This window comes from Thamnophis elegans, chromosome 11 (assembly GCF_009769535.1).
Source record: "Thamnophis elegans isolate rThaEle1 chromosome 11, rThaEle1.pri, whole genome shotgun sequence".
In the NCBI taxonomy this organism is placed as follows: Eukaryota; Metazoa; Chordata; class Lepidosauria; order Squamata; family Colubridae; genus Thamnophis; species Thamnophis elegans.
The window spans coordinates 24,665,664-24,692,308 of record NC_045551.1 but is presented as its reverse complement, the minus strand read 5'-3'; the positions used below and the strand labels follow the sequence as shown (position 1 = coordinate 24,692,308).

The 26,645-nt window shown below is 38.4% G+C and overlaps 1 protein-coding gene and 1 long non-coding RNA gene across 2 annotated transcripts; one reads left to right on the top strand and one right to left on the bottom strand.

The window, feature by feature from the left end:
• Positions 1–3,890: 3,890 nt before the first annotated feature.
• GPR143 (G protein-coupled receptor 143) lies at positions 3,891–18,632 on the bottom strand. The gene is made up of 8 exons (XM_032226129.1): positions 18,389–18,632; positions 15,487–15,596; positions 12,192–12,286; positions 11,505–11,597; positions 9,488–9,597; positions 9,176–9,284; positions 6,176–6,293; positions 3,891–4,778 (listed from the first exon to the last, which is right to left on the bottom strand). Exons 1-8 carry the CDS (start codon positions 18,630–18,632, stop codon positions 4,479–4,481), a joined length of 1,179 nt encoding a protein of 392 aa, XP_032082020.1. The 3' UTR covers positions 3,891–4,478.
• LOC116514544 lies at positions 9,008–17,123 on the top strand. Its single transcript, XR_004256138.1, has 3 exons — positions 9,008–9,418; positions 15,975–16,083; positions 16,599–17,123. It is a non-coding gene; the product is annotated as an uncharacterized LOC116514544 (long non-coding RNA).
• Positions 18,633–26,645: the final 8,013 nt, after the last annotated feature.

Genomic DNA, 26,645 nt, shown 5'->3' with positions numbered 1-26,645 from the left:
AAAAGTAAAACATTGGTATGTGACAGGATTATGTTTCTGGGCATTATTTATTTATTTTTATTAGATCTTAGCTGGAGTGTTTAGAATTTTTTAAGCACCTTATTCGGCAAGGAAGTGTGGAAAAAAGAAAGGAAGAAAGGAATGCACATCAACCCAAAAGAAACATTCTGTGAAGTTGGAGTAGTGGTGGTTTATCCCTCATTAAAATAAAGCAAAGAAGAGCAAATGGTAATCAATGCATTCAAATGAGTAAAGTAAGGGAGGTGTTTCCAGTCCTGGATATGTTTTGAAAATTATTTGAAAAAATGCTTCAGTCTTTGTTTTACTTCAATATCTCTGTTGTTCATTGAAGCACCCTGACTTTTTATAGGCTGAAAAAAAGATACATCATTTTTTCAGCCTATAAAAAATCCATTAAAAGTGGATTCCTTAACGATGTGGCATCTCTGTTTCAGGTTTGTGCAGAAGCCTGAGAAAAGTCAGGATGCCTTAAATAATTATCCAAGTAATGTTGTGTTTCCATGAAATGCAAAATGTTATTACTTTCAAAGTGTGCATCATCTATATTTTCTGTCTCAAAGTTGAAGGAAGAATCATAAGCAATAGGTTGTTATGGAGGAACCATAACAAACCTATAATCCACAGCTTAATTTAAATGTTTTGTGCACATTATTTAGTGTAAAACAAATTAATGGGTTATACTTGAAATGCAGAGTTTAGTTGTACTAGAAACAGTATCTAGCATAATAAAGGAGAGAGAACTTTTATTAAGTTCAGATAAATATAGAATACCAACAACTGTTATTTTTATAAAGGAGAAAATTGTAGAATGCACTTTAAAGTCTTAACAGCAAGACTTTTATTATACAAATTTACAAAGTCCCAATAAGAGTTGAAATGTTGAAAACCCAAACTTTGATGTTTTGCCTCATTTTCCATCTCCTAGCATAGATGGAAAAACCACAGTGGAAAAAGTAAGTTTCCTACTATTGACAGGAAAACAGCTGAATGCTGTTACAATGTTATTTGGGATTGGAAATGTGACTTTCAGCCATCAAAGTTAATGTTGCATTATTTTTTCTTTCCCTCCTTCTTTGAACCTCTCTAATGCACCAACAAATAAATGAGATTTCAGCAGTGTTTCCCAAACTTTCTCCTTCATTACCCAAAACTGCTGATCAGGAAGTCCTTATTTAAATGTTCTTGTTGTAATTGGGTAATGAGTTACCAAAGAAAAACCACTTTTGCCCAATGTTGGTAATTTACCCAGGTATGAAAGGTAACTGGGCTTTCAGTTTGTGTGAAAGTCCAGGCTTCTTTTATTTTTGTAAAAATGTGGCCTGAAAATATTCCTTAATTAAAAAGAAACAAATTATCACAAACATAGATGTGAAGGTGTTATTTCTATCGCCATTCTAATAAGTTGACTTCTACACATTTTCTCAATCTTTTTGAATGCCCCCGTTGATGACTATTGAATTGGACCCGCTTTTATAGTAGAAATGGGATAAGATTATATCATGTAGCTTTTTAATGATTTTTTCAAATTCTGACAAAAAGTCAGTGAAACAAACTTTCAATTCTTGATCCCAGAGTGATTATTGGTTATCTTAAATCCAGATATAATACAACAGATAGAAATTTGCTTTGGTTTAACAAGCAAATATTACAATATCACTTCAATTGATTTTCTGGGGTGGGAGAAAGGTCTTGAATACAATATTAATATCCACAGCTGATGCTTGCTTTGTTCATAATGCAGAAGCCCTTGATAAATCTGAAAATTCCAACTTAACTCTAATGAAATCCTGGATGTTTAACTATAAAGATACGTTTTATATATCTAGGGCTGTAATGTTTTCTTGTGTATTGTATCTGTTATCCACTACTGCTTCCTAATTCTCCAAAAACCAACCTTGATAAATTTCAAACTAGCTTTCAAATATTTTTGGTACTTGTTTTGCTTAGAAGTTCCAGCTCTTTGACCAGATTTGCCAGTCTGATAGTAACTTTCTTAAGATTTGGACTTTTCCAAGAGGTTGAAAGTACCATAAGGTCAGGAAAGGTTGCTATATTAAACTTTACTGCTTAAATAGTGGTAACGCATAATTTCTAAAATTCTGCTGTTGCTTTTTTTATTTAAAATCACTATAATATTGCATGCATGATCAGATTTAACGTAACAAAATTGGAATCAAAAGGTTACAACTTTAACTGTTTCATCAATTCCAGCTATTATGCCCATGTCAAGTCTAGAAAACAGTTGATAATTAGTTTTCACTGTATGTACCATCTAGGCACTGTTGGTTTCCCTTGTTATTTAAATGTTACATCTTTCATTTTTTGGTTGGTTGCCAAATAGCTGAAGGGTCTAACAGTTCTTTCTCAGGTTTTTCTTCACCTAGCTAGCCTCACCATCTACAAGCCAGACTCTTAACTCCATTTCTTCCAATCATGTCAGATTCTTAAAGACAAATGCCAAAAAAAAAAAACCTTATTGGCAAGGTTTTTCAGAAGTGATTTGCCATTGCCTCCTTCCTAGGGTTGAGGGAAAGTATCTGGCCTAAGGTCACCCAACTGGGGTTGAACTCATGGTCTGGCAGTTCCTAGGTTGATGCTTTAACCACTACCCCAGACTGGCTGTCTCCTATCTCCATAACTATGTTCTTAATTGATTTCTGCAATGAGGTAAAAAAACAACAACAGTTGGATGCTATCCTGGGGAGACGTAACAAAATAGATTCCTAGTGCTTTGAACATATAGAGGGATATAAATGTTAATAATAAATAACAAATTTTCAATAAGAATATAATTAGCAAAATACATGATACATGAAGGAGAATATAGCTAATATGTCTCCCCGGGCAAGATTCTACCTTTTTAATTGTTATATTCCTAGTATATCAGATCAATTTAACTAAGTCATAAATGGAATTTTGGGCCTAAATGAGATCTATAATTGTTATGGCACATTGCTGTGTTTGTGTATAACCATCTTAACACTTAAGTGGATATTCAGTATCCCTTTGCTTAATACGAGACACTCCTATTCTTTCCTTTCTGTAAAAGTAAAGATGAATTGTTTGTTCTACTATAATATGTCATAACACAGAGTGAAATTTTAAAGTATGCATATGCTTTCTGGGCGTTATAAAGCATGCATTATGACAACAGGCACTGATGCCTATCATAACAATGAAAAGGATTTTATATTATCTATATAGCTGATAATACACCATTACTATATAAGGCTAATTTAGATTGACAGAAGGTGTAGACAAATGCTAATTAGATGATTCTTTATTTTAAAAAAGTGTATTATGTAAGAAATAACAATAAAGGTCAAAAACTAAATTGTTAGTTTACAAACTTCCTAAACTATAATTTCCTTTAACTTATTTGTTGAACAAAATCTATGGTTGGTTTCATGTAGCAGATCAAAGGAACGTATGGCTAACAATAATGCATTAATCTTTAAGGCATATGCTAAATCTAGATACTGGAGATTGCTAATTTGCATACCACTAGTTATCTTTCATGAATCTGCATAATTTGTATCACTGCATCTTGCATTAACATGCCTTTTTTATGCATTACTTTTAACAAAAATCATTCAAAAGTCACAGTAAGTAAGATGGTAATATGTATCTAGAAAGACACAGGAATGATTACTAAATACAAAGCACTCCACCCCCCACTCCAAAAGTTAACTTTCACAACAGTGTAAGAGTCAACATCATCAGAGGAGTGATGGAACTTCTAGCACAGGGGTGGGGAACGATCGCCCTTTTGTGACTTGTGGACTTCAACTCCCAGAATTCCTGAGCATGGCTGGCTGGCTGGCAGGAATTCTGGGAGTTGAAGTCCACAAGTCATAAAAGGGCCACTGTTCCCTATCCCTCTTCTAGCACAATCACATCTCTGCTTGTTAAGGAAGGAAAGAAGAATAGAGAGAAGCAGCTATGAGTAAGATTGTGGGATGCTTTCAACTGAGGAAAAGCAAACAAACAAGAGGGGGCAATAATAGTAAGCCATGTACCGTAATGCTTTGTAAATTATATACTAGGTTACAGTGGAATGTTTTTAGTTTTCAATTTTAAGGTAAATCATTAGAACTATAAGATTCCCTAATATCTTTTATTAACTAAAATTTTCTTGCTGGCAATGCAAGCTGCAGAAGACATAAAAGTACATTAAAGAATTTACTGATACTTCTGACATGCTCAGAATTTATTAGTATCATATTTGCCTCAACAACCATTTATTTTTTGTTTTGCTTTTTTAAATAAATGATTAGAAAGTCCCATTTAAAAAACTGATGAGTCACCTTGTGTAAACATTAAGTGGAACATTTTTTCAAGGTGTGGATCATGTATCCATTTGTTCCTCAGGACTGATCTAGTAATTGAATAAATAAGCTAACAGTATTTTAGGCAGGTCAAATCTTGCCAGTGAACGTGTGAGTGAATTCTGAAGTTTACCAGCCTTGGTAGACAGGGGAATTCTTAATTAATCCCTCACTGGTGCCCAGGTTTCCTTCAGACAGTATGCTTAAAGTTTCATCTGTCTGATGGATGGGCACTGTTGATGTTTTCTTTGAGTCATGGAAATTCACCGAGTTTCCGCTTGGCAAAGCATAGCCATTTCCAGCAGCAGTTGAGGTGGACAGAGAATCCCATGGAATTGGGCTTTTTTGCCACGGCAAGTCCAGATTCCAACCAGTCCAGCCATAAAAAGCCAATGTGAAAAGAAAGCCTTGCATGGGGTTCAGCACTCCCTAGAAGGAAAGAACAGAGGAAGGGATTTGAGGGCCAAAGTGCAGATTATCATACTTTTAGTGAGGATTTAAAACAGTAAAGTAGCCCAGCTTTCTGTGCTATTATTGTCTCCTATTTCAGACTAAGAATCAGACCTCAAATCACACAGTCAACCTCTATTAAAAAAAAGCAGACAACAAAATTCAAAAATAAAATGTATCTTAAGTAATTCTGTTTTCTTTATGTTCCTGCTATTTACATAAAGTAGATATATATCTTTCAGGGTGTCTCCAAAATTTTTTGTGTGGTGGCGTAAGTTAAATATTTTGGACAAATTGATCTGGTGTGGCAGTATCTTCAGTTTCATATCTCATTGATGCCATCATAAGAAGTATCTCTCCAGATTCACTTAATAACCATGTTACTAACTTAACCACTGCAGTGATTCACTTAACAATTGTGGCAAGAAAGATTGTAAAATGGAGCAAAACTCACAACCGTCTTGATAAGCAACAGGAATTTTGGGATTGTGGTTGTAAATCAAGAACTACCTCTGGTAACAATTTTATTGTTCTCTCTTTAGGATCTTTTTAACATTGATAAATAAATTATAACATTTTTGACATTAAATCCTAATTGTCATTCAATCCTAATCAGCAAAAGTTCATTAAAAGTTACCAAAAATGAACAACTTGCATTTTTTAACCTTAACCAATTTTATATTTCTTTACTTTTAACACACTTAAATTTTTCTCTAAAAATACAAAAAAAAATCTTCCCATATTTTTAATTTATAAATAAATTTGTAATGCCTCATAATTTGGATCTAATCAAGAAAATACATTAATAGCTATCAGAAACATCCCTCTAAGTAAATAACTCACAAGTTGATTTGTTTTCATTTTCTGTTTCTCTCTCTCAGAAACTCCTTCACAAATTTAACACATACTATGTCTATATTTTACTCTTAATCAGATAAAACTTCTTAATTTTTTTCTTTCTAACACCAGTTTATCACTTTTTCTGAAAATGCAACAAAAATGCTTCTTCTCATAGCTTATCTATTTTAAAGCCTTGTCATTCAGTTCTAGTTGAGAAAACCAATTAAGAATTACTAGAAAAAACATATATATTTTAACCTTGATCAAATAAGTCAACTTTGTATTTCATTTGTTTTTATAAATCTCTGTATTTGTTCCCTTTAAATAGTATCCAAAATGCTGATATCTTTCCATTTTTTCTTTCTTTTCTCCCGCAATCTTTCATGAGTGTAATACATTTCTTTGTAAGAAAAGATTTAAAAAGTTATCCAAGTCATTCTTCTGATTTATTATTTGCAAATATCCATATGTACATATTAATGTACTTAAATATGCTGGCTGTTTCCCTGTAACCAACGTGCTAGAAAAGCCCATACCATTATAATCCATGTGATCAGTGCCGCAGTTCTGATATTTTTCAAGGAGCTTCCACTGATATTTGGTTGCATTTCCAGGTAGAACAGAAGACCCTCATTTATGATATTTGATGACCAGCTTTTATGGATGTAAAAGTTATGGATAAAAACAAGACAGAATGCTTTATAATTATTTGTAATTTTCAAAGAAAAATTAAAACAATTTTCTATCAACATTACTTGTTTTCCTTTCAAGGATAATAAATATTAGTATGACTACAGGCATAATTATTTTGTTAAAATCCCTTCAAAGTGATAGAAGCACAGAAAAAATTATTAAATAATATGTTTTTAGTTAGAGCACTATTATAACTACAGTTATAAAATGAATGAATTTTTTTACTTCTTAGTATTATATCAAGCTGTGCTATTACATAGCAATAGAAATAGAAAGAGCAATTAGACCATATTTCGTCTGGTAGATTATATTTTCTTAGGATTTACTGTTTAGGAAGTGGGGAAAGCCTATTATACACTGTATGCAGTAATTTAGCCCTCAGTCTGGTCATTAAAAGCTTTCAACTATAATTGTTTTATGTCATTTATCTACTCAAAAGATGAAGCAGAATGATATAAACAAGAGGAAAAGAGGTAAGCAAGAGATCTCCATATAATCACAATTATCCCTAATTACCACTGATATATCTTATGGGACGTTCAATAGTGAGTTCTATTGAGATTCTTCCTGATAGAATATGAAGCACTTTATTCCAATATTGGTGTCATCAAAATACATGGCTTCCCATGCCAGAAAATGCAGTTTTGTTCCAAACCACAAATTTTGAACAACAATGTGTGTGGATAAAAAATTCTGTAAAAAGAGATGATGACAGGAACATCAATGGGAGTTGATAAAGTCAAGACAGTGGGTACAACTATGTGATTACAATTCCACTTTTTTTACTTGTGAAATTCATAACACATGTTAAAAGGGGAAGGAGTTTTGATTACACAGTTGCCCACCTGATCTTGACACTTTTTGACCTCCCACTTCCCTAAACATCTCTAAAACTCCACAACAAAACCCTGTGAGATGGATTGGGCTGAGGGAGAATGACTCGCCCAAGGTCACCCATACCTATCTATGGCAGGATTAGAACACACAGTCTCCCATTTTGTAGCCTGGTACCTTAACCACTAGATCAAATTGGCTCTCAGATTTCTATATCTATATCTGCATATCCATAGCTGTATGCATACACACATATAGTGTATATAATATATGTATGTATACATACACACACATCACACCATACATAAAAGTATAGGACCATTTTGTTTTGTTTTGTTTGCCTTATTAATGCTTAGTGCTGAGACTGGGTTACTGTATCCCAGTTATGATTTTCAGTGTTACTGACATGTTAACAGCCAGAGGTCTGTACATTCAAAGAACAAGAAAGGCAGGAGTGGATAGAAATGTTCCTCATCTACTGCAAAATCTGCTGTAGGTTCTTTAAAGTCAATCACCATAATTTTTAAGCTTCAATTGCTTAATAGTAGAACAAAAAAAAGTGCCCTCCTGACTATTTTGTACTACTATACTGAAGGGAAGAAAGCTGAGAGATGGAATGATTTAGATATTTATTTGATTTTGGGGTAGGTTGTCATGGAGAATATGGTATCTATGTCATTGCTAAAAAATCAAAACCTAGTTGATTGCATATTACAAATTTATTTGAGGAAATAACTATAAAGTTTTATTTAATTCTTCAAATTTGAGGGATTTTTTAAAAAACTTAAAAGTTGCACCTTGTATATACATTATAGCTATAGATTGTTTAGTGCTATTTACAAAATTAAAATTCTAAAAAACCTGAGGTATGCCCAACATAATAATTATGCATTTTTATATCATACATTAGTTTTTCCCAACGTCTCGGGTAATTAATTCATATTTATCAATGTTCTTCTAATTTGATTTTTAAACTAATCTTCCATCAGCTTTCCCAAGATCTCCTTTTCAGCTCATTACTCTAGAGTTTGACTTTCCCTTTCCCTATATCTGTTAAGTATAGCACCTTTGCTTTTACTCTCTGGCATAATTTGATTCCTAAACTTATTCTTTCTGGATGATTTCTGGATGACATTAAGTCTGATTCATTCATCAGCTTCATTATTATCTCATTTATATCAACTAAATCTATCTAATAGTCCTCATCCTGCCAAGGGAGGTACATGGAATCATGACAAATTAATTATTGACTCAGTTAGAAAAATACAAAAAGAACCTAAACCCAACACTGGGTCAACCAGTGATAGGTTACATAAATGCTCCAAAAATTCCTATCTTTTCAAATATATTATTGCTTTATGTTCCAGGCCATCCTCTCCTATTATTTTTAAATCCTACAATGCCAAAATTTGTTGCCATTAACTTTTGGTTATTATGTGTGGGATAAACAGTCTCAAAGCAAATATTTCATAGAGTTCCGTAGTATCCAGAATGATCTTTCCAGTTATATTTGGTATTTTTTTCCCTTATGGAAATTTTATTCCAAGAATGAAAAATCAAATCTGCTTTGGATGATATATAAATAATACATCAATAGACAGCAACAGCACATAGACTTATATACCGCTTCATAGCGCTTTACAGCCCTCTATAAGCAGTTTAAAGAGTCAGCATATTGCTAACAACAATCTGGGTCCTCATTTTACCAACCTCAGAAGGATGGAAAGCTGAGTCATGTCAGTGAGGATCAAACTCCTGGAAGTGAACAATATGGCATTCAACCACTGCATTCTAACAACTGTGCCACCACATATGAGAGAGATAAATGCTGTTGTCAAAGGCAACATTAAAAAAAGTTTTGCATTATAACAGGAAGAGACAAAGGAATATTACATTACAATTACAGTGGAGCACTTACAGATCAAGAAAATAGACATAGTTCAGCCAAAAATCCAACCTATGGATTTGCCTGACTTTGAAAAGTTTCATTTAATATTTTTTAGTCTTACCAAACAATGATGATCAGCATAATTTTGAAAAAGCGATTTTTAATCTCTGTCCCCAGCCGCCTTTCATTCTCTGTGTAGATTCCTTGTCTTCCCTTCAATAAAGATGCAACTGAGAAGCAGAAATGAAGTGTGTTCATTATATCGTTCTATAAAGAAGCCGATCCTGCCTAGCAAGAGCAAGCCTGCCACATTTTGAATGCAGAAGGCAATATGTCATGGATCTGCCCCCGCCCCCACTTTCTAGTAAGTAGAATTGCTCTATTAATCTTTATTTTTTCCTATTAAAAATCCAGTTGCCATTTGGAATCTTACCAGCAGCCACAGTTCTACTGAAAAGAATTGGGTTGGCCATCAAAACAAGCACCAGTGGAACATATGTGGTGACATAATGAGGAATTGCATGCTCCAATCCATTTTCACAACTGTAAAATAGGGAGATAGGACAGATTAAAATTATGATTTATTTGTTGCCAAGTTGAAAAGGCTTCCTGCTTAATCAAGGAAAATTTCTTGTGGTTTGCTTACAATGCAACTAGAAATATATTGAATCGGCATCTTCACCATGGCAGCATTGACTGCTAGCTGATCAGAAGGCTATATTTGTGTGAACAAATATATAGTATTTAACTGGTTGTGATAGTACAGTAACTGACAATTTTTCAAACAAAGAATGATTGTATGGAGAAATCCTATGAAAGTGGAAGCTTTCAGGAGACAACTTAATTGATTCAATTTATAGAAAAATAAGAAAAGAGATTGAAATGCAGTTGAAAAACATCCTAATGCAAGAAATCAATACTAACCTGATTGACACCAAAATGGCTAAGTATGAACCTATTCTAATGCTCTATGTGGAAAAGAGAGAAATGATTCCATAATTTGTATTTGGAGAACTAAAGGCATTTAAGTTATTCAGATAAAATATCTTTAAATGTGATCAGGGGCAGAGAGCTAGTAAAATATAAAAGCAGAAGTTGAAGGTTGCACCAATTTTGCTTGTATTGTGCTAAAGAGGTGAGCAAGACAACATCCCAAACTTGTGAGATTACTCATTCTCTCTTATACCCTTTCCTCTACTTCACCTTCCTCTTTTCTCTCATGACCTCCTTGCTCATTTCACAGCAAGTAGACATAGGATCAGTTGCAATTCCATAATGATATGTTTCTTAATGGTTTAATCGGTTATACAAATACAGCAGGTTTAGTTTAGTTTAGTTTATTATTTATAGGCCGCCCTTTTCCCTGAGGGGACTCAGGGCGGCTTACAATTTATAGGGGGGGATACAAGACAATAAAACAATAAACATGAAAACAGTGCAAGTAAAAATAAAACACAACATTCATCATTCGGGTGGGGACAGATTACGATCTTTATCCCCAGGCCTGATGGGATAACCAGGTCTTGAGGGCTGTGCGGAAGGTCTGGAGGGTGGTGAGGGTACGAATCTCCATGGGGAGATCGTTCCAAAGGGTCGGAGCTACTACTGAAAAGGCTCTCCTCCGCGTAGTTGCCAGTCGACACTGACTGGCAGATGGAACTCGGAGGAGGCCTAATCTGTGAGATCTAATAGGTCGCAAGGAGGTAATTGGCAGGAGGCAGTCTCTCAAGTACGCAGATCCACTGCCATGAAGGGCTTTATGGGTGGTAAGTAGGACCTTGAAGCGCACCCTGTTGTTGGTTACATGGCCCATTTGAGAATTTGAGAACAAAAAAAAATCAGCAAACAAAAAGGATGTTACTTCTTTCATATACAAATTTCACATTCCACTGCTTTAACAATTCCCCATCTCCCACAGGCCTCCTTAAACTAGAGTTCCTTTGTAAGATTAAAATTTTATGGAAAAATGGATGTTTGCAGTTAAAACAAAAACTAGTAGTTGGAGGAAGAGCCAAACATTTACATGCATTTAGGTTCCCCTAAAATGACTCCTGTCAATATCCACCTTAGCACTGTATTGTGACAAGAGCTTGTCCTGCAGGATTTTCCTTATAATGGTCATTAAACCCCAAGACTTACTCAAGTAAATAATAAATCAGGTATTTTAATTCTTTTTGACATGTGTATGCTTTCTTAATTTTTCTCTAGCATGCAAATTACCATGCTGTCTATAGACACTGACAAGTTCCTAACTTTGGAAAAGTATCTCCTCAAGACTGAATAACATAACAAAGGTTGGGTTCCATTGTATACCATGGCAGTGAAGCTGGCTTTCAAATGATTATATGTCCCTCCTTTTAATAAATAGGGATCTAACAAATATCCTTGGGTATCCTTTAATTTAAACAAATTATTGAAATGATTTAAAATTCAGGCAATGTTAGGCTTACCTAGAAACTGAAGGATAGTAGAGCATAGCAACTCCCTCCACACACAGCAAAATTGCCAAGCCCCATGTCATCATATGGTACAACACAATAGTGCTAGAAGGATATTGTACAGAAAAAGATATGAATGTCAACTGTTAAAATTACATGAGTACTTTCATATTTCAAGGCAAGTTGAACTGATGGTGAAAAAGAATACAAAGATAAGGTTTTGAAAAGCAATACAATATAACAATAGAAAATACCAATATGAAAATACACATTCTGCAGCAAATATAAACAGAATAAAAGCCAATTGAATGTTGATAGCAAATATTAAGTAGCAAAGAAATATATTTTTTCTTCTGCTCAATTGTGTTCAATTCTCAGATATTGCTTGGAGAAATCCTTGAATTTTATTTTACAAGTTTTTCAGAAATAGGTGACTTTGCCTTCTTTCTGGGGCTGAAAGAAAGTCACTGATCCCAGGTCACAGGCTCTGTGCCTAAGACAGGACTTGAACTCACAGTCACCTTGTTTCTAGCTTGATGCCTTAACCACTACGCCAAATTGGCTCTCATATTAATTATTAAGCAAACTATTATCCATATTCATCCATGAAGATAAAGCTATCTAAATATGCACCTAATTATGAAAATATGCCATCCTGAAAATATCCCATGTTTAAAATGTAATGTTCATTTGCGATACCTTACTCCTGCTGATCTTCTAACTACCAAGTACGAATCCACGGCATAGCAAAACAGCCACCAAAAGACAGCACTGTACAAAAGTTGAATCCACATCTGAGAAACAAAAAGAAAATCTTAAGATACTTAGAATAGGATTATTGAAATATTGTTACCTGTAAGTCTGAAATGTTATGTCCAGCTATGTTCAGTGTACTACACAGAACATCAAAGACAATTGGGTCAAGTAATTTCCACCTATCCATGAGTAGCATGTTTTTCCTAAATTCAGATATATGTAATGTTTGTTCAGCACTTCAAATTCAAATAATTTGGAGGAAAAATGTTTTAGATCATGCCAGAGCATGAATACAAGTCTTTACCATAGCTGCATCTTTTCCCAGAATTATACCACTGATCTCACCCATAGCCATGTGAATATAGGAAAACACACAGCTACTTTAAAGAGATACAGACAGGTGCTTGGAATCTGCAATCTTTATAATCAAATCCTAAATCCTGCAAAATCCAAATGTACAATCTATTCAACTACAGAATTCTTTCTTTTTTACTCCAAAAGAACGGTAAGATATTTAAAAAGATATTTAAACATGGTGAGAAGTCAAAACTAAGAGCAGTTCTCATAATCTTGAGTACTCAGGACTAGTGACTGTGCTTCATGACAAAATTATTAAATACATTAAACTTGATTGCACATATTCCTCATGAAAATTGAATGGAAATTAGAATCTAAGTTTTCAATCAAACTAAATTCCATTTTTCTGTACAGAATTCACACATTTTGTTTAGATCATTTATCAGTTCTTAATAGTGTTTACAAATCTAGCATTTTTGCTCATGGGGACTGAATTTTCACAGCATATTTCACTGATCTGAAACTTTATTTGTATTTGACTTCCACTTCAATTCCTTCAATTGTTTATTTTTACTTAAGTTATTTTTGTCGTATGTATGTATGTATGTATGGTTCCACCACAAATGCGCGAACGACAAAAGCGCGCCTGACTAAACCGCGGTGACAAAACCGCGCTGACAAAACCACACTGACGAATGAGCGCTGAAGCGCGCCGACAACAGCGCGCCGACAGAAGCGCGCTGTAACCATAACCCTAAACCTAACCCTAAACCTAACCCTAAACCTAACCCTAAACTTAACCCTAAACCTAACCCTAAACCTTACCTTAACTTAAATCGCGCTTCTGTCAGCGCGCTGTTGTCGGCGCGCTGTTGTCGGCGCGCTTTTGACATTGTGGTTTTAGCGCCGCGGTTTTGTCGGCACGCTTTTGTCGTTTGCGCATTTGTCGGGTCACGGTATGTATGTGTTCTGAACCCCCCTTCTCCATCCAGAAATGAAAGCCAACAGCCACGTAACTAAAAAGGTTTCTTTTAATCAGTCCAAGCTCTTGTTGGCTGCAAGCCCAAATAAACAAAGATAATAGCTCCAGCAGAAAGTCCTATAACTCACACCAAAATGCAAATCCGGCTTCTCTTATCTCAAACCACTTATCCAAGTTGGCTTCTCTTGGTTTGTGAACGTGAACAAGAACAATCACTAGAACGGGAATGGAACGTTGACTTCTGCAACCGGGGCGTGGCACCAGCAGTCTCTTTATACTCAGGAGAGGATCCCAATGAGCAACAGCTGCTCGCAATCATCTCCTGTCAGTACTCAGTTGTTCCTTCCGTCGAGTAACCCTTCGACGGGGTGCATCCTGCAACAACTCCCAAGTGTTTCCCTGAACACTCCCTCTGATCCAATGCTCTGCCGCCACCTGGTGGCCAACGGCTCCTGCCAGGCCACAACATGTATGTATGTATGTATGTATGTATGTATGTATGTATGTATGTATGTATTCAAAAAAATAAATGAAATTCAGCTTTAAAAAACCCAGTTGTTGAAAGCAAATGCAATTCTAAAAACATTAACAAAAAAATCAAATGAAGAGAAGTAGTTAAGCACATTCAAGATAATTATTACTAAATAAATGGGCATAGAATTTGCTGCTTTAGACTATAACCTGTTTTTTATTTATATAAAAATGTATTTTTGCAAAAGTCACACATTTATTACTAGCATAAATAAAAAAATAAATTCTGAAAACTAGTATAACAATGTGTTTACCAAGTTCTATAACCCATGAGCTGACTATGAGCTTCCTGAAAAGTTTTTAAATCTCATAATAAGAAACACTGTAGAACTTCAGTTCAGAATACTTAGGAGCTGCATTGGGAGAAATTCTATGGCTTCAGGAAATAAAGTAGTTACTAATCAGTTCTGATTGTGGTTGGAGAAGAGTTTTTTTTTTAAAAAAAACTGTTGTTTATTTGACATTTTCCAAACATTAAAATCACAATTACACTTTTACAGCTTCATATTGGTATTTCTTTTTTCTAATTTCAGGTTTTCAATTTTTCATTCTATCATCTCATACATATTCTTCTTTGTTTCATTTTCTCATTTTTACAATATATGGAGAAGAATTTTCTATCAAACCAGTCTAACACTATTTTCACATTTATTATAAAAGATATTTATTATCTCCCTCCCTCCCTCCCTCCCTCCCTCTCTCTCTCTCTCTCTCTCTCTCTCTCTCTCTCTCTCTCTCTCGTTGTGACATATATGGATTTGACTCTTGCATGCCTTTGCACATAAACCAACACTAAAAAAAGTGAACAGTTCATGAGATATCACATACTCATTCCATTCCACTAAAAGCTCATACACTGAATCATTTACCAATATAAAATAGGAAACAAAAGCATGAGAAACACATCTTCTAGAATGCTTTATAATCCTTTTATCAACAACTGTCATAGGTGTGGATGTATGTTTCTGCACTAGTAGCTTAAGCAGAGCACGCCATATAATGCCCTGTTTGGGATCACATGACCAGCACCCGAGGAAGGCTTGGAATGGAGCAATCACCAACATTCCAAGTCACTGTCCATGGCCTGGAGGAATGTAAGTTGCAACAGTATTGTGGGCAATTTCCAGTTTAGTTTGCATAGAGCATTCCAATTATTTTTTTCTCTACAACCAAAGGGCTGATCAGGCCCATTTTTAAGCTTGGTATTTTATTAATCTACTTATTGTGTCCCCATATCAAATATGATCCTTTCTTTTCCTGTACAAATAGGTAGACAGAATCCCTGTTATCTTTGAATAATTTATTTCCAATATTCCCCTGGGTGAGAAAGAATGAGAACACACACCAAGTAATTTATCCTGACCTTTTCAAAGGAGAGAGGTATCAATGCAACCTAGTAGCAGTTTCATTTATTTCATTTATACCTACCGCACTTCCAACACAGAATGTAGCAGGCCATATATTAGTTTGATTCGCTAAAGATATATTTGCCACAAAGTCTGGGAACCCTAACCAGATGATAGATCGGAAGATTATACCTATAAGGAAGAGAATAAATCTATATTAATAAGGTACGACTCTGACCACTTTAAAATTCATGTTGTTTCATACTTTCCCAAAGTATTAGAAAGAAAATTTGACTTCAGTTTTCTATGGTCAATTGTTTTTCCCTTTTATAACTTGAAGCTGTTCTATTCTGAATTATTTTGAATCTCCCATTCAAAATTGCCCATTTTTAGAACTAGTATTATATCCCATCTATGTTGCTAGTGATTGTAAAACCATTTTATGTTTGGTGCCTGCTTTCAAGGACCTTTGAAAGGGGAAAACATTTTCTAAAATATATGTTCCAAATATTTTTGTTGCTTTTATTTCAACATCTTCTCTGTCCCCTTTCTCTCCTCAAATGCAAACAGCCAACAACATTGCAAGCAGAAGCTATCAAGAAGTAAGGTCGATGATGGACAAGGATTTGATTCTGCTGCTCTGCTTTCCAAAGTTTATTTCCCATGTAACTCAGCAGAGGTGGGTTGCTCTCAATTCGGCCCAGATCAGGCGAGCTGGTAGTGGCAGTTGCGGGAGGCTCCGCCCACCCACCTGTATGCTTCTGCACGTACACGAGCATGAGCGCCCACGAGCAAACCGGTAGTAAAAAAAAATGGAAACCCACCACTGTAACTCAGAATATGGCCTTAAGAACTGAGAAACGTTCTTTTTATCTACTTTTTCTCATCTCTCATCTTATATGAGGTTAGACAGGATTGATGACACCCATGCCCTTTGTTTTTGTTTTTATCTTTCAGTAAAGATATATTATATTGCAATGGGAGTGTTTTTTTCTTCTCAAGTAGTATTTTGATAAAAGCTCTGGCCTGACAGTTAAAGGGAGGGTGACTGGCAACTTTGCTTCTCTGTATGTATTGGGGATAGAAAATGTAGAAACGGTACATCTTTGGTATGAATCAGGATTAGAAGTACTACTGATTTACTCCCTCTCGCATATATACACTTCCATCTTCCTTCCATCTTCTGGTCCACAGCTACCTGCCTGGCCAATAAGGAAAAGACCAGCAATATAAGAATCTCCTGTCTGCTCTCTAGTCAATTATAGCCGTTTTCTGGAAAGAAGGATGAATAATCTGCATTCTCAGTGACCTTTGTCATAGTAAGACTGCATACTGCAAGAACCACTGACTGGATAATGGGGATTGGTTTCTATGGTTGCGTTGTGGGAGAAGGATTGGGAAAAATCATATGCTTGCCTGCAGACCGAGCTTTCAAATTTTCACTATGGTCATGTGAATGCCTAGATCTGAAAGGATGGATTTCATTCATGAACTGAGACATGTAAGGGATCAAAAACTAAATGGTTTTAGCCAAATTCTTCAGAGGAAATTTGGCAGTGAAAATAAATAGGTCAATAAGAGCGCTCTCTCCCTCCCTCCCTCTCTCTCTCTCTCTCTCTTTCCCTCCCTCCCATTCTGCTTTCATGAATATCTTTCATGAGGAAAGAGGAAAATAGACTTTTTAAATGGGATTTTTTTTAGCAAACTGTATTACAAATAGCAGAAAAGCAAAAACTGTATTTAAATAAACATGTTTGGAAAAAAATAAAGCAGTAGCTTCAATTTCCTTCATATTCTACCTTAACACATTAATCAGTCTTTCATTGGAAATTATGGGTTAAACTGTGAAATATTCATTACTATTTTGTCTGCCTAACAGTAATTTATCTTTTAAAAAATCACTTTCTGTTATAGTGCATACCAACTCGAGCTGCAGTAGCTGCAATTCCCATCACATCCAAATATATTTCTTTCTATGTGTATTTAGAACAGCAAGTTTAAGGACAATTCTGGTCATTGAAGGCTTTTCTATCTGGCTTCAAATATATCAAATTGAGTCTTGAGTATTAAGTCTGTGGAAAGGAGATCAAGAATGCTTACATGCTAGTAGACAAACCAATTAGGCAACAGAACAGCTGGCTTATTTTATATAAAGCTAAAATGAACTGATAGCAACAGCAACTGCAATCCAAGTCACAAATACAAATCACAAACCATACCTTGCTTTGAAATAACATATAATAGTTTACTGCATATCAGAAAGTCCAAGAATAAATTTCAACTGTTGACTTTTTTTTTGCCTATTGTTTTTCTTTATGTCAGAGGAGCTAATTTACTGGTACTGTTGTCTTCTGATAACATGTATTATGAATATCAGAGTTGGAAGGGACCTTGTAGGTCTTATAGTCCAACCTCCTGCTTTAAAAATTCCCTATTAACATTTCATATTTCAAATATTACTTGGTGTAACCCACTAACCCAACTGCTAGCAGAATAATGTCATTTCTTACAGCTTTCCCAGTAACCTAACTGTAGCCAACTTAGCTTGTTCAGTCTATATGGAATGCCATGATGATCCTTTTCAATTTCTCTGGATACATTAAAGTTAATGAAGGGGTGGGGAGAGATTCAGTCTTAAAACATCTGAAATTTCATTTTTTCCTGACCTAGAAGTAAGTCCACTTAAAACCACTGGGCTTGTTACAAAGCAGAAACCAGACTGCAATGCTAGTGAAACTCTATTGGGTTCCAAACCATTGATGTGCCTTGTCAAGGTTACTTAATACTTTATTTGTTTCTCCATCACCTTCTACCTTAATCTTATATTAAAACGTCGTTTGGCAGCTGGAAAAGGAGTCTCCCTTTTTCCCAGCCCCTCCGTCTCTCTTTCTCTCTGCCCTTTGGTGCAGAGGTTTCCCCCAAACCTCCCCATTTAATTAACAAATGTACATAGCGGCCCATCTCACCAGAAGTGACCTTCTTACCAAGAGAGCCCAGCATGTCACAGGCGGAGATGAGGAGGAGGATGGTGGTGGAGGAGGAAGCCTTGGCAGTCGCCCGGGAGCCCCGGCCCTTCTTCGGGAGGAGCTGCAGGGCACTCAAGAGAATCCCGGCAGATGCGCTGCCAAGGCAGACCCCGCAAAAGACCTCCGGCTTGAAAGACACCACAAGCTTCGTGGATACGTCCCGGTTGGGGCAACAGAAAGTTTCCAGCCTCGGAGAGGCCATGGCAAGTTTTTAGGAGACTAGAGGGTCGGGGTGGGAGGAAGGGCCACACGCTTTCCCTTGCTCCTAGGAAGCTCTCGCAGGCTTTCTGCCCGGTTCTTCCTGCAGCTTAGAATTGGGGTCACGCGATGGCCGGATCATGTGGCGAAGTGGCGACTGAAGCCCTCGGAGCTGCCATTCCCGGCTCCGGATCCCCCCCCCCCCACCAGGCGGAAATCCTAGTAGGGCAGAGAAACGGGGGGCGGGGTGGCAGCAAGAAATCCGAAGCGCGTGTCTCCTCTTTGCTCCGAGGCGTTGGCAGGGCTTCACTCAAAACGCGTTGCTTCTTGCAGGACCATGTGCCCTCTTTTTGGGGGGAGAGGGGTTCAGAGAGAAAGCGAGTTTCTGAAGAGGCGCCATCTGAAAGGAAGCAATCCCTTTAAAAGGATCAACTTTCGCATCTCGTAAATTGGGGACGGGATTATCATTTCTCATAAATCATTCCACGTTGTTAGTGCTACTCGCTATGGCATCGATCCTCCTCCCGCCATTTGGTTGTTGTTATAGTTGGGGGATCTGTTTCCTGAAATCCTGGTAGCCCTAAAACAGTTTTTCCAAAGTTTGCTGACAGCTCTACTCCAGCACCTCCTGAAGAACTTAAAAGGTTTGAGACTTGAGATCACACCATCTGATCCCAGGGCCCACTAGTTACTGCTTTGAGCCTCCCTCCATCAACTGCATCTCGAATTTCCACTTTGCAGTATCATACCGCCTCTGAGCTCAGAAATCCATATGGAAACTAGATAATGACAGTGATGTAAGCAGGCGGCCCACGGGCCAGATGCGTCCCATGCAGGCCACGCCCCCTTGCTCCGCAAAGGCAACAAACGTTGCGATACGTCACGTGACGTGATCAAGTTTGACACCCGTGATGTGGAGCTTTCTGTGTCATTGCAGCTGGCTAGAGATGTCTACTGGGCTTTTGCACCCTAGGCTAACCTGTTACTAACCCTAACCTTTCACTCGATCAGCATTTTTTCAAACTTGGCAAATTTAAGTTCTGTGGCTTCAACTCCCAGAATTTCCTAATCTGTATGCTGGCAAGGGAATTCTGAGAGTTGGTCCACTCATTTTAAGGTTGCCAAGCTTGAAAAACATAACATAGACTTAAGTTAGTACTGCAGTTTTTTTGTTTTTTTTAAAAGAAGTTTGTCTTCTTAAAAAAAATAGAACCAAAGGCAAGAATTTACCCCAGTATTTGGGTATTTCTTTTTAATTATCTGTTCAGTCTGTTCTTTGTATTCATTTCATCTTCAATGATATGTACTGAAGTCCGTTTTAGTTGATAAGACTTATTTTTAGCAAATCAGTATCATGATTATCAGCTCAAATCAATCTATTGCAAGATTAAGTCTTCTTTAGCTGACTCCAAATTGTTTCCAGTTAACACCTTTAAATTGAGTCACATTATTAAGTCATATTACTATTATTTTATTTGGGTGTTTTTCTGGTCTTTCAAGGTCATGTATCCAACTAAGGATTGTTGTTTGTCCAACACTGCTCTGTTGTTGTATAATGAGGTCAATTCATTATCATTTTTTGAGGCTACTCACTTAATTACAATATATATCCTTGACTATTGGTGAATTCATTTTTTTTCTCGTCACATAATCATTTGCATACTTTTCTACTTCTATATTGCTTTTGCATTTCAGATCCAAGTTGTGAAACCTTGTGTTAGCACATGTATTATACACTAATTAAATTATTATATTCCTGAAGTAGGTTGTGATGTTCTGAAATGCTAGCTTAATTATTACTATTTTTGAGAAAAAAAATTATTGCTTTAGTTAAACAGAAAAAAAAATAAGAAAAAAACCATCTTTCGTTACATCTTGTTGAAAGCGTATCGATTGGTTACAAATATATTCCGTGCGTTTCTTCCACAATCCTTACATACTTCATTCAAATCATGTTGTACATTTTAAATCAAGAAAGAAAAGTTATATATTTTACTATCCCTGTACCATAATTCTCATTTGGTTACCATTGTTTAAACATGTTTTTTTAATTTTTATTTTAAACACATAAACACATCAACAAAAACAAACACATGACTTAAAACAACATAGGAACAAGAAGTTCCATCATATATCATACAGCAGTTCCATATCGGTTTCTTTACAGTTAATGTTTTCCCTTCTATACATTTCTATCTTGCATTCATGGTCTCCTTATTCGTTGTCCATTTTTATGTGCTATTCTATATTTATTTATACTTAGCTATTTATAACAAAATATTATTTACCTATATTATGCTTAATATTCTTACTATCATTTATTCTCTTACATACAATTATAGATATACATTCACATGGTTATTCTTTTTCTTTGCCATTCTTATACTTTTGTTATTCCATTTAAAATGTTATAATGTACAGTTTGGGTTGTTTTGTTTACCATCCCTAGTGCCTGTTGTAACACCACCTTATTTTCCCTTTCTTTTCTCCTTACCTCTCCTTACCTCTTTCTTCTTCCCTTGCCTCTCCTCCATTCTTCCTCTTCCCTTCCTACTATCTCTCCTTCTCTCCCTTCCAGCGTCCTCTCCTTCCCCTTCCTTCTTCCCTTACCTTTTCCCTACTCCTGCTCTCTCTTCCTCTTCCTATCCACTCTCCTTCTCTTTCTCTCCCTTCCACCCTCCTCTCCTTACTTCTTTCTTCTTCCCTTACCTCTCCTCCACTGTTCCTCTTCCCTTCCTATTATCTCTCCTTCTCTTTCTCTTCCTTCTATCCTCCTCTCCTTTCCCTTCCTTCTCCACTTCCTTCCTCCTCTCCTTCTCCTTCCCTTACCTCTCCCCTGCTCTTCCTCTTCCCCTTCCTACCCTCTTCCTCTCCCTTCCACCCTCATCTCCTTCTCTCTTTCTTCCTTCCTCTTCCTCTCCTCCTCTCTCCCTTTCTTTTTCTGTTGTTATAGGTGTCACTTTCAAATCTCAGTTTATGTTTTCTTGGGGATGGTATTTCCACAAACCCAGATATAGTTTCGTATCATTTTCTTTTTTCTCTTTCGTTCTACAGTCTATATGGCAGCCATCGTCCTGGTTTGTTGGCTTGTTCAATGTAATTCTGTCTAACTACTTTAATTTTCTGTGCTAATTCCTTTTGAGTTATTAAACTGATCTGCCTACTCATTTGGTTCTATTTCAATTTTGTCTATTTGATTACATAGGCCAGATGAAATCCAAGCCCTGTCAATTCTTACTTCCTGTATACAGGCTATATCTACTTTCAATTTCTTAAGGTTATTAAACATCTGGGCTCTTTTTTTTTTGGTGCATTCAGTCCATTCAAGTTTATCGAGATAATTGTTATTTCTTGATCCATCTTTAGCTGGGGTTGTTTTTTTTTTACTTCTAGTTTGTATCTGACTTTTCCCTCTTGTGCCTTTGTCCTCTGCTCTCTCTCTTTCTTGCTTCTGTTCTTCTCTCCTATTTCTTTCCTTGTCTCCAAATGTTTCTTCCTCTCGACCCCTACTTTCTAGTTCCTCCTTACTTCTTTGTTCTTCTTCCCTGCTGCAGTATTCTTCATAGAATTTCTGTGCTTCTTCTGTATTCTCTATCTTATATCTTTTTCCTTGCCAAGATACTTTCAGACTTCTTGTATTCTTCTGGACTCCGCAGGGGAGAAGAGTGAGAGTGAGGAACCCCCCTCTCTCAAACTGTTACCAATTCCACCCACTTCAAATTTGCGGTAACCGCCCTTGCGGGTTAAGAACTGCGTTTCACCCTGTTTGCTGAGTGTATGTATGTATGAATGTGAGAGAGAATGTTCCCACTTTTTAATTTGATTAATTTTATACTATTATCTTGTATTTTAATTATTATTGTGGGGTGTGTATGAGGAGAGTGTCTGCTTGTCGTGTATGATAGGACTGGGTGTGCGACCTGGAGCCCCCTCCCCTGAGTGCAGACGCAGAAGTGGATGGGGGCCCAGATTCGCCCCCCATCCTGGAATGAATGATGTGTGCGGCCTGTCGGGAAGAATGGGGGCCATGGGAGATGGGTGGGGATCTACGGGGATGGGGGAGGGTCGTAGCATTTCGGTTACGACCGGGAGGGACAGATATGACGGTAGCTGTAGGGCTGGCCAATACCGGGGAAGAAGGACTCGCTATATCACAGCAATTCCTTGTTCCGGCCCTGCTGGCTCAACTCAAAGGCTTCGTGGCAGAGGAGATCAAGGCCCTGGTCTCAGGTTGCTGCTGCTAAATGCCAGGTCTGTAGTAAATAAAGCTCTCCTCGTCCAGGACTTAATATTAGACGGGGAGGCAGACCTGGCATGTATAACTGAAACCTGGCTGGGCCAAGAGGGAGGAGTCCCCCTCTCAGAAATGTGCCCAGAGGGGTTCCAGGTGTTCCACCAACCGCAACACCAGAGAAAGGGGTGGGGGAGTGGCAGTTATTATCTGAAGGACGTTAGCTCCTCGCAGGATCCCTGCCCCAGAGATTGTGGGGTGTGAGTCTCTCCTCCTGAAGTTGGACCTAGGGGTTCAATTGGGCTTGTTTCTGACGTACCTACGTCCCAGCTGTGTCACAACAGCCCTGCCTGCGCTCCTAGAGGCGGTAGCCGGGTTGGCGGTGGAGTTTCCCAGACTGATGGTACTGGGGGACTTTAACCTGTCATCCCTAGGTGAACACTCTGATGGGGCGCAGGAGTTCATGGCTTCCATGACAACCATGGACTTGACCCAAGTAGTTCAGGGTCCAACTCATAGAGCGGGACACACACTCGACCTTGTATTTCTCTCGGGGCAGTGGAGACATGATCTTGAATTAAGGGGAATAGAGATCTCACCCTTGTCATGGTCAGATCACTTCTTGCTGAGGCTCGACTTTAGGATGCTACTCCCCTATTGCAGGGAGGTGGAGCCGATTAAGTGGTTCCGCCCCAGGCGCCTGATGGACCCGGAAGGATTTCAGAAGGAGCTTGGAGGGATATCTGACTCCCTTGCCCACAATCCAACAGAGTCCTTGGTCGCAGCCTGGAATGTTGCGGCAGCTGCGGCATTGGATCGGATTGCGCCTTTGCGGCCTCTACGTGGCAGTGGATCCAGGAGGGCACCTTGGTTTACCGAGGAACTCCGGGAGATGAAGCACCAAAAGAGACGCCTAGAGCGACGCTGGAGGGCTAGTAACTCCGAATCTGACCGAACACTACTAAGAGCCTTTATTAGGACTTATTTAGTGGCGATACGGGCGGCAAAATGTACACATTTTTCCGCTCTTATTGCATCCGCGGAATCTCGCCCAGCCGCCCTGTTTAGGGTGACCCGCTCCCTCCTGAAAGGTCAGGAAGCAGGGGAACCCCTGCAGGGAAGAGCTGAGGAGTTCGTTCAGTTTCTGTCGGATAAAATCACTCAGATTCAGGCAGACCTGGACTCAGGCAGCACCAGCTGAGATGCCGAGGGAGAGTCTTAGTCAGATTTGATGGGATGAGTTCGAGTTTGTCACCCTTGAGGAAATGGACAAGGCCATGGGAGCGATGAGTGCCTCCATCTGCTTACTGGACCCGTGCCCCTCCTGGCTGGTCTCGACCAGCAGGGAGGTAACACGAGGCTGGCTCCAGATGATTACGAACGCATCTTTACAGGAGGGGTCTTTCACGCAACCATTAAAGGAAGCGGTGGTAAAGCCCCTCCTTAAGAAGCCTTCTCTGGACCCAGCAATTCTTAAGAACTATCGTCCTGTCTCCAACCTTCCTTTTCTGGGAAAGGTTGTTGAGAAGGTGGTGGCGCTTCAACTCCGACGGACCTTGAATCAATCAGATTATCTAGATTCCTTTCAGTCTGGTTTCAGGCCTGGGTACAACACAGAAACCGCTTTGGTTGCACTGACCGATGATCTCTGGCGGGCTAGGGATAGAGGACATTCCTCTATCCTGGTGCTTCTTGACCTCTCAGCGGCCTTCGATACCATCGACCATGGTATTCTTCTGCGACGGTTAGAGGAGGTGGGAGTGAGAGGCACCGTTTTACGGTGGTTCTCCTCTTACCTCTCTGACAGGTCGCAGTCGGTGTTGGTCGGGGGACAAAGGTCGACCCCTAGGCCCCTTAAATGTGGTGTGCCGCAGGGCTCGGTCTTGTCCCCCCCTCCTATTTAACATCTACATGAAGCCGCTGGGCGAGATCATTCGACAGCACGGGGTTAAGTACCATCAGTATGCTGATGATACACAATTGTATCTCTCTGCCCCATGCCAGCTCAGTGTAGCGGCGGACGTGATGTGCCGATGCCTGGAAGTTGTCAGGATCTGGATGGGGGTAAACAAACTCGTACTCAATCCTGACAAGACTGAGTGGCTGTGGATGTTGCCTCCGCAGGACAGTCCAGACAGTCCATCCTTGATCCTGGGGGGTGAAAACTTACACCCCTCAGAGAGGGCCCGCAATTTGGGGGTCCTCCTGGATTCACAGCTGACACTGGAACACCACTTGTTGGCTGTGACCAGGGGGGGGCTTTGCCCAGGTTCACCTGGTGCATCAATTGCGACCCTACTTGGATCGGGAGGCACGCCAAACAATCACTCATGCCCTAGTCACCTCAAGGCTGGATTACTGCAATGCGCTCTACATAGAGCTACCCTTGAAAAGTGTTAGGAGACTGCAACTAATCCAGAATGCAGCCGCACGAGCGATATTGGGTGTACCTAGGTACACCCACGTTACACCTATCCTCCGCGAGCTGCACTGGCTACCTATTGGTCTCCGGATGCAATTCAAGGTGTTGGTTATTACCTTTAAAGCCCTACATGGATTAGGGCCAGCATACCTGTGAGACTGCCTACTGCCACATTCCTCCCAATGGCCAGTGAGATCCCACAGGGTGGGCCTCCTTCAGATGCCGTCAGCCAGACAATGTCGGCTGGTGGCTCCCCGGAGGAGAGCCTTCTCTGTGGCTGCTTTGGAATGAGCTACCCCCAGAAATCTGGACCTTACCCATTCTCATGGCCTTCAGAAAAGCTGTTAAAACCTGGCTATTCCGGCAGGCCTGGGGCTGTTGACCTCATTGTTGAGGTCCAGTCCCGATCAAAACGAATGTATGTGTGTTGATTTTAACTTGTTTTTATTTTCATTTTTTACTATTTCTTTTTTCCTTCATTGTAAGCCGCCCGGAGCCCTCCGGGATTGGGTGGCCTATAAATCGTATAAATAAAATAAATTATAAAAATAAAATAAATACCAGAATCCCTTCTGGTACCAACCATCTGTACATTATTCTGTTTTTATTTAACTGGTTTGTTAAAAATTGGTACTGCCTACGTTGTTCCCGAATTCTCCGTGGAATCTGTTTAAGTGTGATCAACTCTTTTTCCTGTAATGTAATCGTTTCTTCTCTGGTTTTTTTATACACTTCATCTCTCGTTGTTTTTTTTAGCAAATCTTGCATGCACTTCTCTCAGGAGTTTATGTCTTCTGGCATAGTTAGTATGCACCCGATAAGCTTCATCGACGTCTCCTCTCAACTCTTGTTCTTTTCTTTGGAGAATTTCAGTGAAGATTTCAATCATTTTTCCTTTCAGGTCTTCTTCCTCCTCTTCCGGTATGTTTTGGAATCTTAGGTAGAATTCAGCTCTTTCATGCTGGGTTATTGATATTTCTAATTCTTTATTAAGTTGTTTCTATTCCAATTCCATTTTTCCCATCTTCTGATCTGCTTGTTCTATTTTTTCTTCCATACACTGGATTTTCTGTTCATTGATTGCTAAGGCATTCTGTATCCTTTCAATTTTGTCATCTACATTTTTAATAGTTCCTTTCAATTCACCCATTTCATTTTTCATTTCTTCATGATTCCTCCTTGTCTCTTCATGATTGGTAGTTGTCACTTCTTGGCTTTTCGCCAATGTCTCTTGTATCATCTGGAGCATCAATTGCATACTCTGCATCGTTGTAGCTGGCCCCATTGTTCCTGCTATCTTTTCACCTTTCTCCAACCCCAACGCACTCTCAATTGATCTTTCATTTGAGGGCGGGGGTGTTGCT